At 35.0% G+C, this 13,046-nt stretch overlaps 1 protein-coding gene across 19 annotated transcripts in view; it reads right to left on the minus strand.

Annotated features, from left to right (window-relative positions):
- Window positions 1-13,046, minus strand: part of MECOM (MDS1 and EVI1 complex locus) — a 548,915-nt gene that overhangs the window by 48,257 nt on the left and 487,612 nt on the right. For all 19 annotated transcript variants that reach the window (XM_047729838.1, XM_047729893.1, XM_047729862.1 and 16 more), the window contains 2 exons: window positions 12,204-12,338; window positions 96-198 (listed from right to left, as the gene is read on the minus strand). In XM_047729838.1, the coding sequence (XP_047585794.1) occupies window positions 96-198; window positions 12,204-12,338 (238 nt within the window). The remainder of the gene's footprint in view (window positions 1-95; window positions 199-12,203; window positions 12,339-13,046) is intronic.

Below are 13,046 nucleotides of genomic sequence, written 5' to 3' on the forward strand. Positions count from 1 at the left end.
AACCGATACATGCCACATGCAGTGGACTCATGGGGATGCTTGATCCCACGCAACCAAATGAGGGCAATGAGGACGGTAGCATGAGCAGTACTAACCGTGGATATCCGGCGCCATAGTTTCATGGGGATAGTCCTCACTCTTCATGAACAGCAGGAGCTCCTCTCCTGGTGCAATGTCTGCGACTACTCTATAAAATATCTTCAGAAGACCAGAAATGGAGGCGGTGGGAAGAGAGAAAGAAGTGAATGTTAAGAAAGGACAAGATATCCACTCATACCTGTACATTTTCTCAGACCTTAACAGACATGTTTCTTTTTATTTTTATCAGAAGAAGTGTGACTTCCTGTTTTGTGTCCTGAAAATCAGCCTTCTGATGACAACTGGAAAGCTGTGATTCTCATGCCGGTTCACAAATCTCTTCCAGATCCTACTTTACCAATCAAATTATCTTCATACAAGGCTTTCTGTGTTACATATACCTTGTGTAATATTTGGTGAAGGACTTTCCTTTCTCTGAATTCCTCACTCTAGTGAACCCCCCAGGTATTCACAGAGCTGAATGTGTCTGGCATTACCCAGCAACAGCCTTGCAAAGGGTGGCAAGGGCACAATGGCCTCCCTTAACATGTTCTCAAAAGCAGCCACCTTCTCAACAAGGTGTTTTTAAGGCAGTAGATTGGAAGGACATGACATCAAGAGCTGAGCTGTAGCAAACATAGTCAAAGGAGAATCTTTTGTTTTTAAAAAGCTTAATCCCCCCTCTCACTAATCATTAGTACTCCCAGATCCAGGACTTGCCCTCACGCTCCAGCTCCTGACTCCCATTCTCTGAAAGTAGGCAGTATGCCTTTAATTCATTCATTCATCAGGGTGGCAGGGTATAGTGCTTATTCCCCTGCCTTCTAGCAAAATTCTGAGGAGACAAAAAATTTAATAGATCTGTTAATGATTAACTAAAAAGCTGTCAGGCAAATGTGGACCTATAATTTCTGAGAGCTGCCTACCTTTCCCCTCACCAGCTCTGTGACCTTAGGCAAGTCATTGTCCAATTTACCTGTCCAGGTTTCAGGGTTTTTTAATGTATAAAAACATTTTCATTCACAATATGTACAAATATCTAATTATTATGTTGTATACCTGAAACTAATATGTCAATCACATCTCAATAAAAAAGCATTTAATCATGAAAATATTTAAGGTGCTTCTTCATTTTACCACAAAAAAAAAATTGTTCTTAGTTTTCAATCTTATTCTAAGATTATTAATTAAACAACAATTCCATGACCAGACAGGGGTTGTGGAAGGAAGAAAGAATGAGATTATACAATTAACTGGTGAAAATAAGACCAGTGACATTCACACACACACACACACATACACACACACACACACACACAGTACCACCAGAGCAACAAAGACAACAACAACAAAAAAACCTAGGGATTCAATCCTGCTCAGCCTCAATCCAATGTGGAGAAAACTCAACAGAACACAAATTACTAAGAACTATGAGAATGTATCTTTAAAGGGCATTTCTGTAACTGCTGGTTTCCTGCAGGATGTTTGACATTTCAAATTGAGAAAAACTGAGTAAATTAATACCTTGTAAGATCAACAGAAATGTGCATAACTCTCATGGTATTGATCTATTTATCTTTTGCAAAGCAGAAGACATCAAATATAAGCATGTGCCTCTTTATTCCAGTAGGTGGCTCTAAAGCCCGCTTGTTTATTTTTCTATAAAAACATCACAGCACCCAATAGTGCTAAATCTAAAAACTCACTCAGTGAGGAGTGTTTTCTGTCTACTTTCTTTCCTGTCAAAATAAAATCTTTTTTTTTCATTCAACTGTAATTTAACCATAAATAGAAAATAATTTATAGAAATAATAAAATATTTATAGAAAATAATGCCAAATGCAAAATGTTGCTAGAATATGTTATCATATAACCCAAGATTCTTTATATCCAACCATAGAGGGACTCCAGATTATCTCAAGGAAATTACTCCTTGTGATGTGCTATTTCTACAAAAACCAGTGAGTGTGCAGTTTATATCTTATTAACCCATACCTGCAATTTTCCTGTTTTTGGAAGTACACTGAGAGGAACAGTTCTGTTCAAAAAGTTATCAGATTGAGAAAATTGATTGTGTGTTCGCTTTTTTCCCCCAAAACCTTCCAGTTAAATGCTTATAAGCACTCTATTTCATTCTGGAGTTCTATTTCCCCTTAGAAAACAATGGACTTCTCTCAACAGTTTGAATCACCTCTTTTTTTGGCATCTCTCAAAGGTTTAACTTATTAGCTTCCTTTCCAACAACATGTTGACATTTGAATTGTGACATATTAGAACTTTTCGGTGGCTTCTCGGAAATAGTGAGGTTAAAGAGACAATACCCTGCAAGATCGTCACACAGGGTGATTGTCTCTGTTGGGGAATGCTGCTTAGACACACACACCAGGTCATTTTAAGAAAGTATTATGATATCATGATTTCTTTGTGGTCCACTATTAATCATGTCTGTTTTAATTCCATTTCAGATTGACTCAATGCAGTGTGAACAGTCCAAGAAACAAAAGAAAATGATAGGTATATTGTATAAGTATAGAGCACAAAGACAATTCTCTTTGCAAGTACATTGATCGCCCCTGCAATTCCCGTTAAGTGTCCAGATTGTCAAGTAAGGAATATTGAGTGCATAAAAAATAAAAGACACAGAAGAGTGTTGGTGTTGGCTTTATTTACTGGAGGTAAAAGGTGACACTCGGGGCCATGAAAGGCAAGGCAAAGCAGAGTGGGTTTTAACTTCAGGGTGTTCTTTTCGATTTTAAGCGAATTTTTATGGTGCTCATGAAACTGAGGTTTGAAAAGAACTGGCAAGCGCCAGACGTAATGAGGGCAGATTCTGGGCACGCTTCCTCATATAGCAATAAGAATGTGCCTCGAAGTCCCATCTACCACACCCATACACATTTAGTGGGTTTTTTCAAGGTGCTGCTACCACTTGTGATCCTCTTTGTACCTCATCTCATAGGACCTTAGGGAGATTCGGTAACATTGCATTTTTCCACCTATCATTACAATGACCCAAAAATATAATCTGAATACTTGAATCCAGAGATGTCTATATATAAGGATAATTTATGTTCTAGCAATAATCATATGCCAGCAGCAGGCCTTAGAGAAGTGAGAGGAGGAATTTAAACAAAAACATAATGACAATGCGTTGCCTCAAAACAACTATGTGGAGGAATGATGGAATGTAATCTTAGAGGAATCAAACCTTTCAGAAAATCAGATACCACATCTCTGCTTTTATATTATAAAATAGGTCTTATAGCAAATAAAAATGCAATAAATAACAGAAGTGATTTATGTAGCTTTTTCCCACAGGTTTGTGTATTAAGCATTCTTGGCCATGCTCATAAAAAATATAACCATAATGTCTTTAAACTCAGTGTATTCTCAAAATCTCAGCTCTATTGCAGTCCTATCAATTATATGTCATCTGAGTTACGTACCAGAAGCAGAGATCTTACCAATATAACCTCTCTGGTTTTTGAGTTGGAGAAAAATAGAAGGGAATCATTATTCTGTTGAATTCCATAAAAGAAAAGGTCTCTTCTCCCATCAGGGGGTTTTTCTGGAAAAAGTTATCTGGATCCAAAATATAAATGTCCTGGATCTGGGATTTTTGTGATGAATTCAACTCAAGTATATATAGAGGGACTCCAAAGTCTCGAAGACTGAGAAAAAGTTTGAACTGATACAAAAAAGGTTGTTGATTTATTATTTTGCTGTGTCTTTCTCAGAATACTTTATAAGAAGGGAAAAAACTTCAGTTATCACAATATAAGTTGAAAGATAAGAGGAACGGGACCTTAGAGTATAAGAAAATAGGAATTTATGAAAATTCCGTTCTTTTAAAAGTCATGATAAGGATTTTTAAAATGTGTTAACTCCTCTAGAGTTTTCTCTTTGGTAGCAAACAACAAATTCCAGAAATACAACATGTTATGACCATGACCTAACTCTGTGTACATTTGATACTTTTGAAAGTTAAGGTGGTTTTATCATCTCATCATATAAAAAATTTAAATTTCCCAATACCTTCATGAACTCTTTTCATTTTTCCAGAAAGCTATTTTTCTATCTTTGTAAGTACGGGTATTATAACTAGATCTCTGGATGCCTCAATTTATAAGAATAAGTATTTATAGTACATGTTTTAATTAATGGATCATTTTATATTTAATTGTCTAAATTTGCTAAAATAGCATAGTAGTGAAATTTCTACATATGTTCTTTTTTAAATTCTAACTCATTCAATTTTGGAAATAAAACTAGAAATTCCCTAAATTGTTCATGTTTACCAGTGGTAAAAATTCACAATTTAAGGCATAAATTTAGTATTATACACTAATATAGTTAGGAATTACTTGAAACATAATTATTTGACTTCACATATTTTAATCAAACCCTGAAACCAGTTCCAAATGCCAAAAGAACATCCCTTCAGTTAACATTCACAAGGGTAAGCTAGGGATAAAAGGCAGTGGTGACTGGATTTGATTTAACAAATTTTAGACTTCCAAAAGATGTATTTTCATGCAATGTTATATATAAGCATGTATGTGCTTGGATATGTTATATAGTTTTATATATGATCTATAAATGTGGCAAAGTATACACCTTGGGGAAATTTTAAATTTGCATAAAATATTAGCAAGCTCATATTTATGTATTAATATAAATGAATGTTTAATGGCATCTGCTTAATTCTAATTATGTATCATATACAGGATATGTAATAATATATTATATTATATATAGTACATTGAATATGTTATATACAGTTATATATTATATGCAGTTGGAATTGGAATTAATTATATTTTATTAAATATTCATGTTCTTTTGTTATTTAAGTCCAAGAGCACAAGCACTAAAAAGAGTATGGACGCTTACAAGCTTTCCGATAGGAAAGTTAATAGGCTATAAAAGACTTCAGATGAATTCTGTTTTATATTGTCAAGGCCTGTGTTCAAGCTAGTCCTCCATCAAACAGACAATGCTACTATTTGTATTTATAAATGGTAATAATGTGGGTTCTTGTTTATTATCCTATAAAATAGAAAAATCTAGAATCTGTCAGACCAGACTTACAGTCTAGTTTGCTATGCTTGGATCAATTTAAAGTATTGTACTTGTACTATTGAGACAGAAGAGAAATTCAGTGCACAGGGGGGAAAACAAGAAAAAAAGAAAACACATCATTTACTTTTTAAAAAGATGAACAAGGCCTCATTGTTATGAATCCCGTTTATTTTTCCTGGTCAAGCACTGAAGTTTTATTTATGCTTAATAGACTGCATTTGGCATGTCTAAAAATGACAGAAGTGTGAATTATGAATGACCTTCAACCTATTCAGGAAGTTGTAATAATTGAAATAATAGAGAAATGTACTCCCTGCAGAATCTGTATGGAGAGACAACTTTTTCAGATATTGCTGTCTTCTCCCTTTGAAGTTGACAGTTGCTTTCTGCCTCTCCCAGCTCCCAACATTCAGCCTGAATACTTTCTTTTCTATAGCTTCACGCAATGTACCAGTCAGAAGACTAGGAACAGCTGAGTAGAACTTTAACATTTGGAAGCTCGGTGGGAGGGGAGGTAGGTGACAGTTTGCATATCTGAACAAAGTCAACATTAGATATGAACACATCTGTCAGCTTTGGTGCTGCAGAGAGGTAACATCAGATCCACAAAGACAATGTGCGCATATGTGCTGGGTTTAGGAAACACGGACTAGACCCCCGATCTACCCATAGTGATGTGAGAAACCCCAATGTTCAGGAAGGCATGAGTAATGTCGAGTTTTTAGCCTCAACAAGAGTGACTCTATTTTACATTCTCAGCCTAACTGGTAAGAGATACTGAGAAGTGTCTTCAGGAGACAGAGAGATTGATGACAGAATGGAAAGTTATTTGTCCAACACAATGGAAGCTTTATCATGGCCAAGTTCTGCCAAAGAAAACCACCCTCAACTTCCTTAATTTCTCCAAAGAGATAGTATACCATATTCGTCTTTCGGATGACAGTCTAAAGACCAGAAGATATTTTGAGAAATATGAGGTATTGTCTACCTATATCCAAAAATATGTAACCACTTGTTATTTTCAGGACAAACATATTATTGGAGGAGAAGATTTACCCCCCATTTTTATCTCTTAATTAATAACATGAAAAGAAAGGCACATATAATTTATTGGATGACACGAAACAGAGAACTGATTGTTGGTTTTAGTTTGTATAAATAGAGCAAATGATAATGATTCACCTACTCTTATATCTGGAGCCTACAGCGTACCCAGCCTGGAAACCTTGGAAGTTTCCATTAAATGGCTTCTAAGAATCCCTCTCCAGTACCCACAAGAAATACCCACTAGTCACTTGTCTTTTAGGTGGCCATTTCATCTGATTCTATGCAAATTGATCATTCTGCATGGTTTCAGGATGCCTGGGAAGAGTTCCATCATCACATGATGAGGAAGCCAACGATCATCTCTGGGTTTTTTACTAGGCTGGAGGTTTTTCTTGGTGTCCTTGACCAACATGTTTTCCACCTTGATGGATCATAATGCACTCTGATGACTATCTTTTTGGCACCCTTCCAGGAATAGCTGGAAGCTAGTTTGGATGTGATGCTTTGAGATCTTCCTGAATGACAGGTGTGACATACATGTAAACACTAATTACTTAAAATGTGCACAGAATACCTCAGGTCATCAACTTCTGTGATCTGTGAATCTTTATAAAATTCCTAGTCTGCATAGTGTTATGGCTGTCTTATGTCCTGAGCATCATTACGTGAGGGAAACATTTCGGGGGAGGGGATGGGCAGGGCTGCTTATTTTATTATGTGAATATCAAATGGCAAACTGTATCTGAGATGGTTTCATCTTCGAGTGAAGGAAGTAACTTATCAGCCAGACAACATCCCCCCAAAGTCAGCTTAGGCCCCGTTCACAAGGCCAGTCTCCGGGTATTGCCAGCTGGCATTCATCTTAAAACAGCAGAGCATAACTTTGGTATAAAAGTGGAACTTGACTTAAAAGGAAAGCAAAGAAAATGCCCAAAGCCAGTAATAATTTTAACATCAAAAGAGGTCATAGAAAATGTGGACAGAAATCCTTGTAAAGGAAGAGCAAATTAACAAATTACCTGACAGTTGACGCAAACATTTTTAAAAAGTGGAAAGAGGTGAACAAATTACATTTTGCTTTTTACACCGCTGGTCTTCCCTGCTTTTTTGTACAAATGGCATTAATTGAATAATTCAGGAAAACATTTTTTTTTTCTCCGTAAAAAGCCAAAGAAAATAACTTGATAATTGAGCCCATAATAAGCTTGCAGTAATAATACTGCCCCAGTGTCCCTGCCGCCTAATAGAACCATTGACGTGGACCTAAGGAGAGGGAAAGGGGGTGTGCCAATTCAGCCATGATAGTCCTGGAAGCAGTTAAAACTTTATAAGGTAGAGCAAAAACGAGAACAATGCCTGTTCCAACTGAAAACACTGTAGAATCTTGCTGCCGTTCATTAACCACAAGAGAGCCGGCAGAATCCCCTAAGTGAATTCTGACCTTGATTTCTCTGAGGGGCGCTCATTCTTCTATATCCTATTTCTTCAAAACATACATCAGGCATTGGATAATCTCTTATTGACACATTTCTTTTTATTCAAAGTGAACAGCAGACTTCTCTTATTCTACTTACTAAATACCAGCTGTCAAGGGCCTGTTTAAAAATGAACGGACTTATCACCTTGTGTAAATGACAAGATTAATAATGTCTTGGGTTTCTGAGAACTTTATTCCAGTTATAGACCATGTTAAGGGTAAGGCCAGGAGTTTGAATGAAACCATGTTCCTTTCCAGGATGCAGAATACACACATACATACTTACATACATACATACATATAAAATGTTCCCCAAAGCACATGAGGAAATCATTCTAATTATCATAAGTGGAAAGGCAGGTCTTAAGTCTATAAAGTCACCTTAAATGAATTGTGCCTTAATGATGATTACAACCAACATGGATTCACCATGAAGAAGTATTAGGGAAAAAAAAATTGTGTTCAAAGAGCTAGCTGTTGCATAAGTACCCCAAATCTGCAAACATATCATAGATGAGAACTGGCCCTGATTGAAGTAGATAGAGGGGTCTATGGGTCATCTTGCCTTTGTTCAAGATGAGTGTATAGAAACATGGAGGTATGAGGGGACTTATCAAAGAATGGAGGGAAAGCTAAAAGCACGGTGAGGCCAAAGCTAAAGTAATGTGCTACATCTACCCAGCGGAACTTTTGTACAGGTATCTACAAGACACCAAAGGAGAGGACATCAAAAATATCCAGAATAAAAAAGGAAGGAAAAAAGAAAACCTCAACAAATCATCGAGATGTGTGCCTACTTAACATTCAACACATGGGTGTTTCCAGATGTAAATGAAACTCAAAATAATTAACGGTTTCCATGCTTCCCCTGCATATTTGAGGACCTATTCTGGAAAGAACTTTCATCAACCAACTCTCTGCTTTTGCTCCTGCCCTGCTCTACCTCTCAGTGCCAGCTCTTGCTCCTGAAAGCAAACAGGGACAATTTCCGACTGTTGAAATGTAAAAATATTGAAGCATTGTCTAGCTCAATAAAAATTTCCAGCCAACTGCTATGCCATAGCAGTGTGGCTATGTAATATTGTACAGAAACTTTAAGGAGTATGGGGAAAATAATTAGGACTTCCAGGATAAAGAAACTTAGATATTATTATAGAGCTTCCATTTTATGACTTGAATGTGATTGGAACTTAATTTACTAGTGTCTTGGGTGTGGCCTTTTTCTACAGAGATAAATTACTATAGTTAATACAGTATTTTCTGGGGAGTGGTAAAGGATACCAGCCAGGAGCTGCAGCTACTTAGAAATTATGATTTAAGCGTGCATTCCAGTGTTTTCAGAATTCCTATCTCCAAAAACATCACTGCAATAATTTTGAAAACTTGAAGAGACATCTAAAAACAATAAGCTTGGGTCTTTCTAGGAAGCATTAGAAAAGAAAACTGCCACAAAGCTCACTCTGGCCTGAGGGGTAGGGGGGAAGAACCTGAAATAAAATAACTTACAGAAATCTACTGGAAAATTTAAACTCAGGAAAATCCCCTCAAATAAAATGCTTGTACAGAGGTATTAGGAAAAATGTTAATCGCAGGGCCTTTGTTTTTATGAAACAAACCAGATTACATCCTTTATCAACTTCACTTGAAAATCAAAATCCATGCTATTCCTAAGCACTTCTTCACCCCCAAACACATCAAACATGGGTTTCATCCAGTACACGTTTGACTATTACCAACCTGTATTACCATCTTAGCAAGAACATTTATTCTCTTTTATAGAACCCTTCCACAGCATTATAAAGCTGATCCACATTGATTAAGCTTGATTTTTAACATGAGAATTTCTAAAAATCTCCTCTTTGCAAAAATAAACTATAATTTATACACCTTTGTTTCGTTCTGGGTCATCTTTTCCCTTCTTTATTAGACGTCATAATTATTGTAATGGCTAGATCACTGTTGAAAGAGTCATCTGACATTCTTTCTTTCTGTAGCCCAGGACTTAAACCTGTCTTGTTATTAAAATTCATTTTATAAACTTGAGCTCTAAGAGTTGGAGCAAAGAGAAACACTGTTTTATAATTTCGTGAGAGTGTATCTGCTATTGTGTTGTGCAGGTGAGTTGATGTTCCTGTTTAATAATTACTCCTGGCCCAGGGTCTCCCTTTATGAACATTAAATAATATCTCACGTCATGAGAGTGTTCATTATGCGATGAGTTGTGCTTATTCACCATTTGGCAGCTCCTGTTCCTCATGGAAAAGAGAGCAAAAAAATAGACCTAGAGAATCTCTTTAGTCAGCTCTTTTATCATTGTACCTAGTCCAACATTCACATTTCAAAGCTGTCCGAAACTGTAGTCTTAATTAACTTTTAGAACCACGCATACAAGCTTACGGATGAATATGTTTATAAAATATGCATACATTATTGGGGTATCTGTTCTCTTTTGTCTTGTCAACTGGGCTAAGTAGGACTGTATGCATATATTGCCTATCACACAAATCTGACTTTTACCTCTGACTTTCCTCTCTCACTGTTTATGGGTGAACTTACTTGACCATGTAATGTCAATTTCACTATTATGTTATTTGATAGGTACTCTGTTACCATCTTAGATTTCTGCCAGCAAAATACATAAACTTAAAATGAGTGCTTACAGAAATAATAGGTATGTATCTGATATTGGCCTTTTATGATTTCCGGATTAACTATTTTCTTTCATTCTTTAATTAAAATAAGTAAACATGCTATTCATTATGGTATGAAACCAGTATAATTTCTTTTGAAAAGCAATATATTTTACAATGTGTGTCTCAAAAGTAACTATGTTAAAATTATAAATGCCTGCCCTAAAAAGCAATCTAATTCATAGTTAATAAAACAAAATTGTTTTGCTTTTTGAATGCGAGCAAGATTCCCAATGAAAGAGTGTATTTATTAAAAATATGAGACACATAATTATTAAATGAAAAAATGTATTGGCCACAAGTCCCATTCTTCCCCCATCCTTTCACTGACCCTACAGCAGTTTTATCTGTCCAAGGAGATGGCCTCTATTGTCAATAAATATGGACAGCAAATAATTATGATGATATAATTACATTATTTCTTCTTACAGCTGCCTTTTGAGGTCTGTCAGCTCCTTTACTTCAGGAAACGTAACCTGAAAAATTCCTTCACTTACAATACCCATGTATGTCCCACATCTACAAATAGTGCATGCTCAAAAAGTGTTTGTTGTTGATGTGACAGTAACTCATATGATGGACTTGGGATATTTTCTGCTCCCAATCAATAACTAATTTAATAATGTTTTCCTTTGTCAATAATGTCTCTGTTTTCTTACAGCAAAGGAAAAAAATAATTGATTGGTTTATTATTTTTGATGTATGTTGAAGATTTTTAAATGATACCTATTTAAACCTAATTTTACAATTTACTACCTCTTACACAGTTTAGTCAGTAAAAATTATCTGGTAGCTGGTAAAATGCCAAAGAATAATCTCATAATGATGATTGAAATAGAGTCTTGGGCCATATGACGCTAACATTACTTAACAGCTTTCAATTGGAAACATCTAATTTAAACTTTTCTTTTTCTTGGTGGGGATTTTCACAGCAAATTTGCCAAACAACCATTTTAATATGGTCTTTGAAATGTATTTGATTTAGGTAACCATTGGGTTAAAAGAAATAAATGATGGATAACATAATTAAATTCTAACCCAACAGTGTTTATAAAACAAAAATTAACAAGCTAAACCTCTTGTTGTTTCAGGTATTACCATACTAAGTTACAAGATTCATAACCTAATTTTATTGAGTGTAAAATATGTTTCATGATATTTTCATGATCTTATTTCATAGTTATTATTATTAAAGTTAACCTCACTGCATGAGCCTCCGTAAAGCAATTTCCAGCAGTGATATTTTTAAACTTTTCACATATACCCCAAAAAGGGAGTATTTTGACTAATCTAAAAGTGTTTCTCCTTTATAAACAGGCAAATCAACATAAAATGCAGTCAGATAAAACTGCATGTAGATCATATATATACACACACACACATACACATATCTACCTACTATTTCAGGTAAAAACCTATATAATATTTCAAGCGTATCACTTCCAATTTCTGCACAAATTCATAAAGTGTTATTGAGTAGCTCAATACTTTCCATGAATGTTTCCCTATTATGATGGTAAAGAAAAAAAAAAGGTAAAGAAAAGCTAGCAATAAATAGTACTCTGTTTTTAGAACATTCTATCACACTCAGAAAACTAGAACATTTATGAAGTTACAAAGTGAATAAACTACCCAAAAAAGTAGCACTGAAAGAAAACAGTACTGCAAATAACTTTATTCTGCATCTCACTTATATTTGTGCATTACCTTTCAGCATATCAACAAACAGGCCACAAGGGTCTACTGCAGCTCGCTGTTATTTTTATTCTTCAGGCTTCACTGATACTTTAGTGCTCTCAAAGAAAGACAAGAAAATCTTTACAACATACCTGATCATTTATCTGGCATGCAACGAGGTTGTGCTGATCATAACAGCCAGCGAACCTGATGTACTTGAGCCAGCTTCCTACATCTGGTTGACTAGCATCTATGCAGAACTTCACATTGCAAAACTCATCTAAGATCTGGAAGGAAGAAGATGAGAACAATCAATTTCCATATCAATTCATTCTTTAGAATGGTTAATTGCTTGAAAATATTTTATTCAAGTGTATAGTCCTCCTTCAAATCCTGCAAAAAAAAAGGCAGTATGCATATTAATAGAGGAGGAATAACAATAAGTTATCTTAGAAGCAGCAATGTACTATTTTTTTAAAAGAACAAAGCAATTGTACATTATTGCAAAAACTGATCAATTGATTTTTTAAAATGCTTGTTTCCTTGTTATGCATGAATGAGTGCTATTGACTTAATTTTACTCCACGTGATTTTTATAAAAAATAATATTGAACAGCACATGTTAACCTAATATTTCTAAACTAGTCAATGTTTTAGGTTCAGATTACCTTCCCATTAAACATATACTTTCACATTTTTACCCTTTAAATTAATTCAGTTAAAAAACTTTAAATATTACTAAATTCCTTTTCACTTTGCATTTCACCACCATGAAACAATTAAATCACACCGTTAATGGAAGAAGATAATAAGATTTGTCTCATATTTGTTTGTTCCTGACCAAACTTAAGAAAAATAACTGAAAACAAATGATTGGTAAACACTCATGTAAAATATGGCAATCTAATGTTTTAGTTAACACATGTCAATGCATGTTTTAATTTTATGTTTAGTAAGCACAATAACAAAACTGACTTGTGAACAAGTAAAAAATA

Source organism: Lutra lutra, chromosome 1, assembly GCF_902655055.1.
Source record: "Lutra lutra chromosome 1, mLutLut1.2, whole genome shotgun sequence".
In the NCBI taxonomy this organism is placed as follows: Eukaryota; Metazoa; Chordata; class Mammalia; order Carnivora; family Mustelidae; genus Lutra; species Lutra lutra.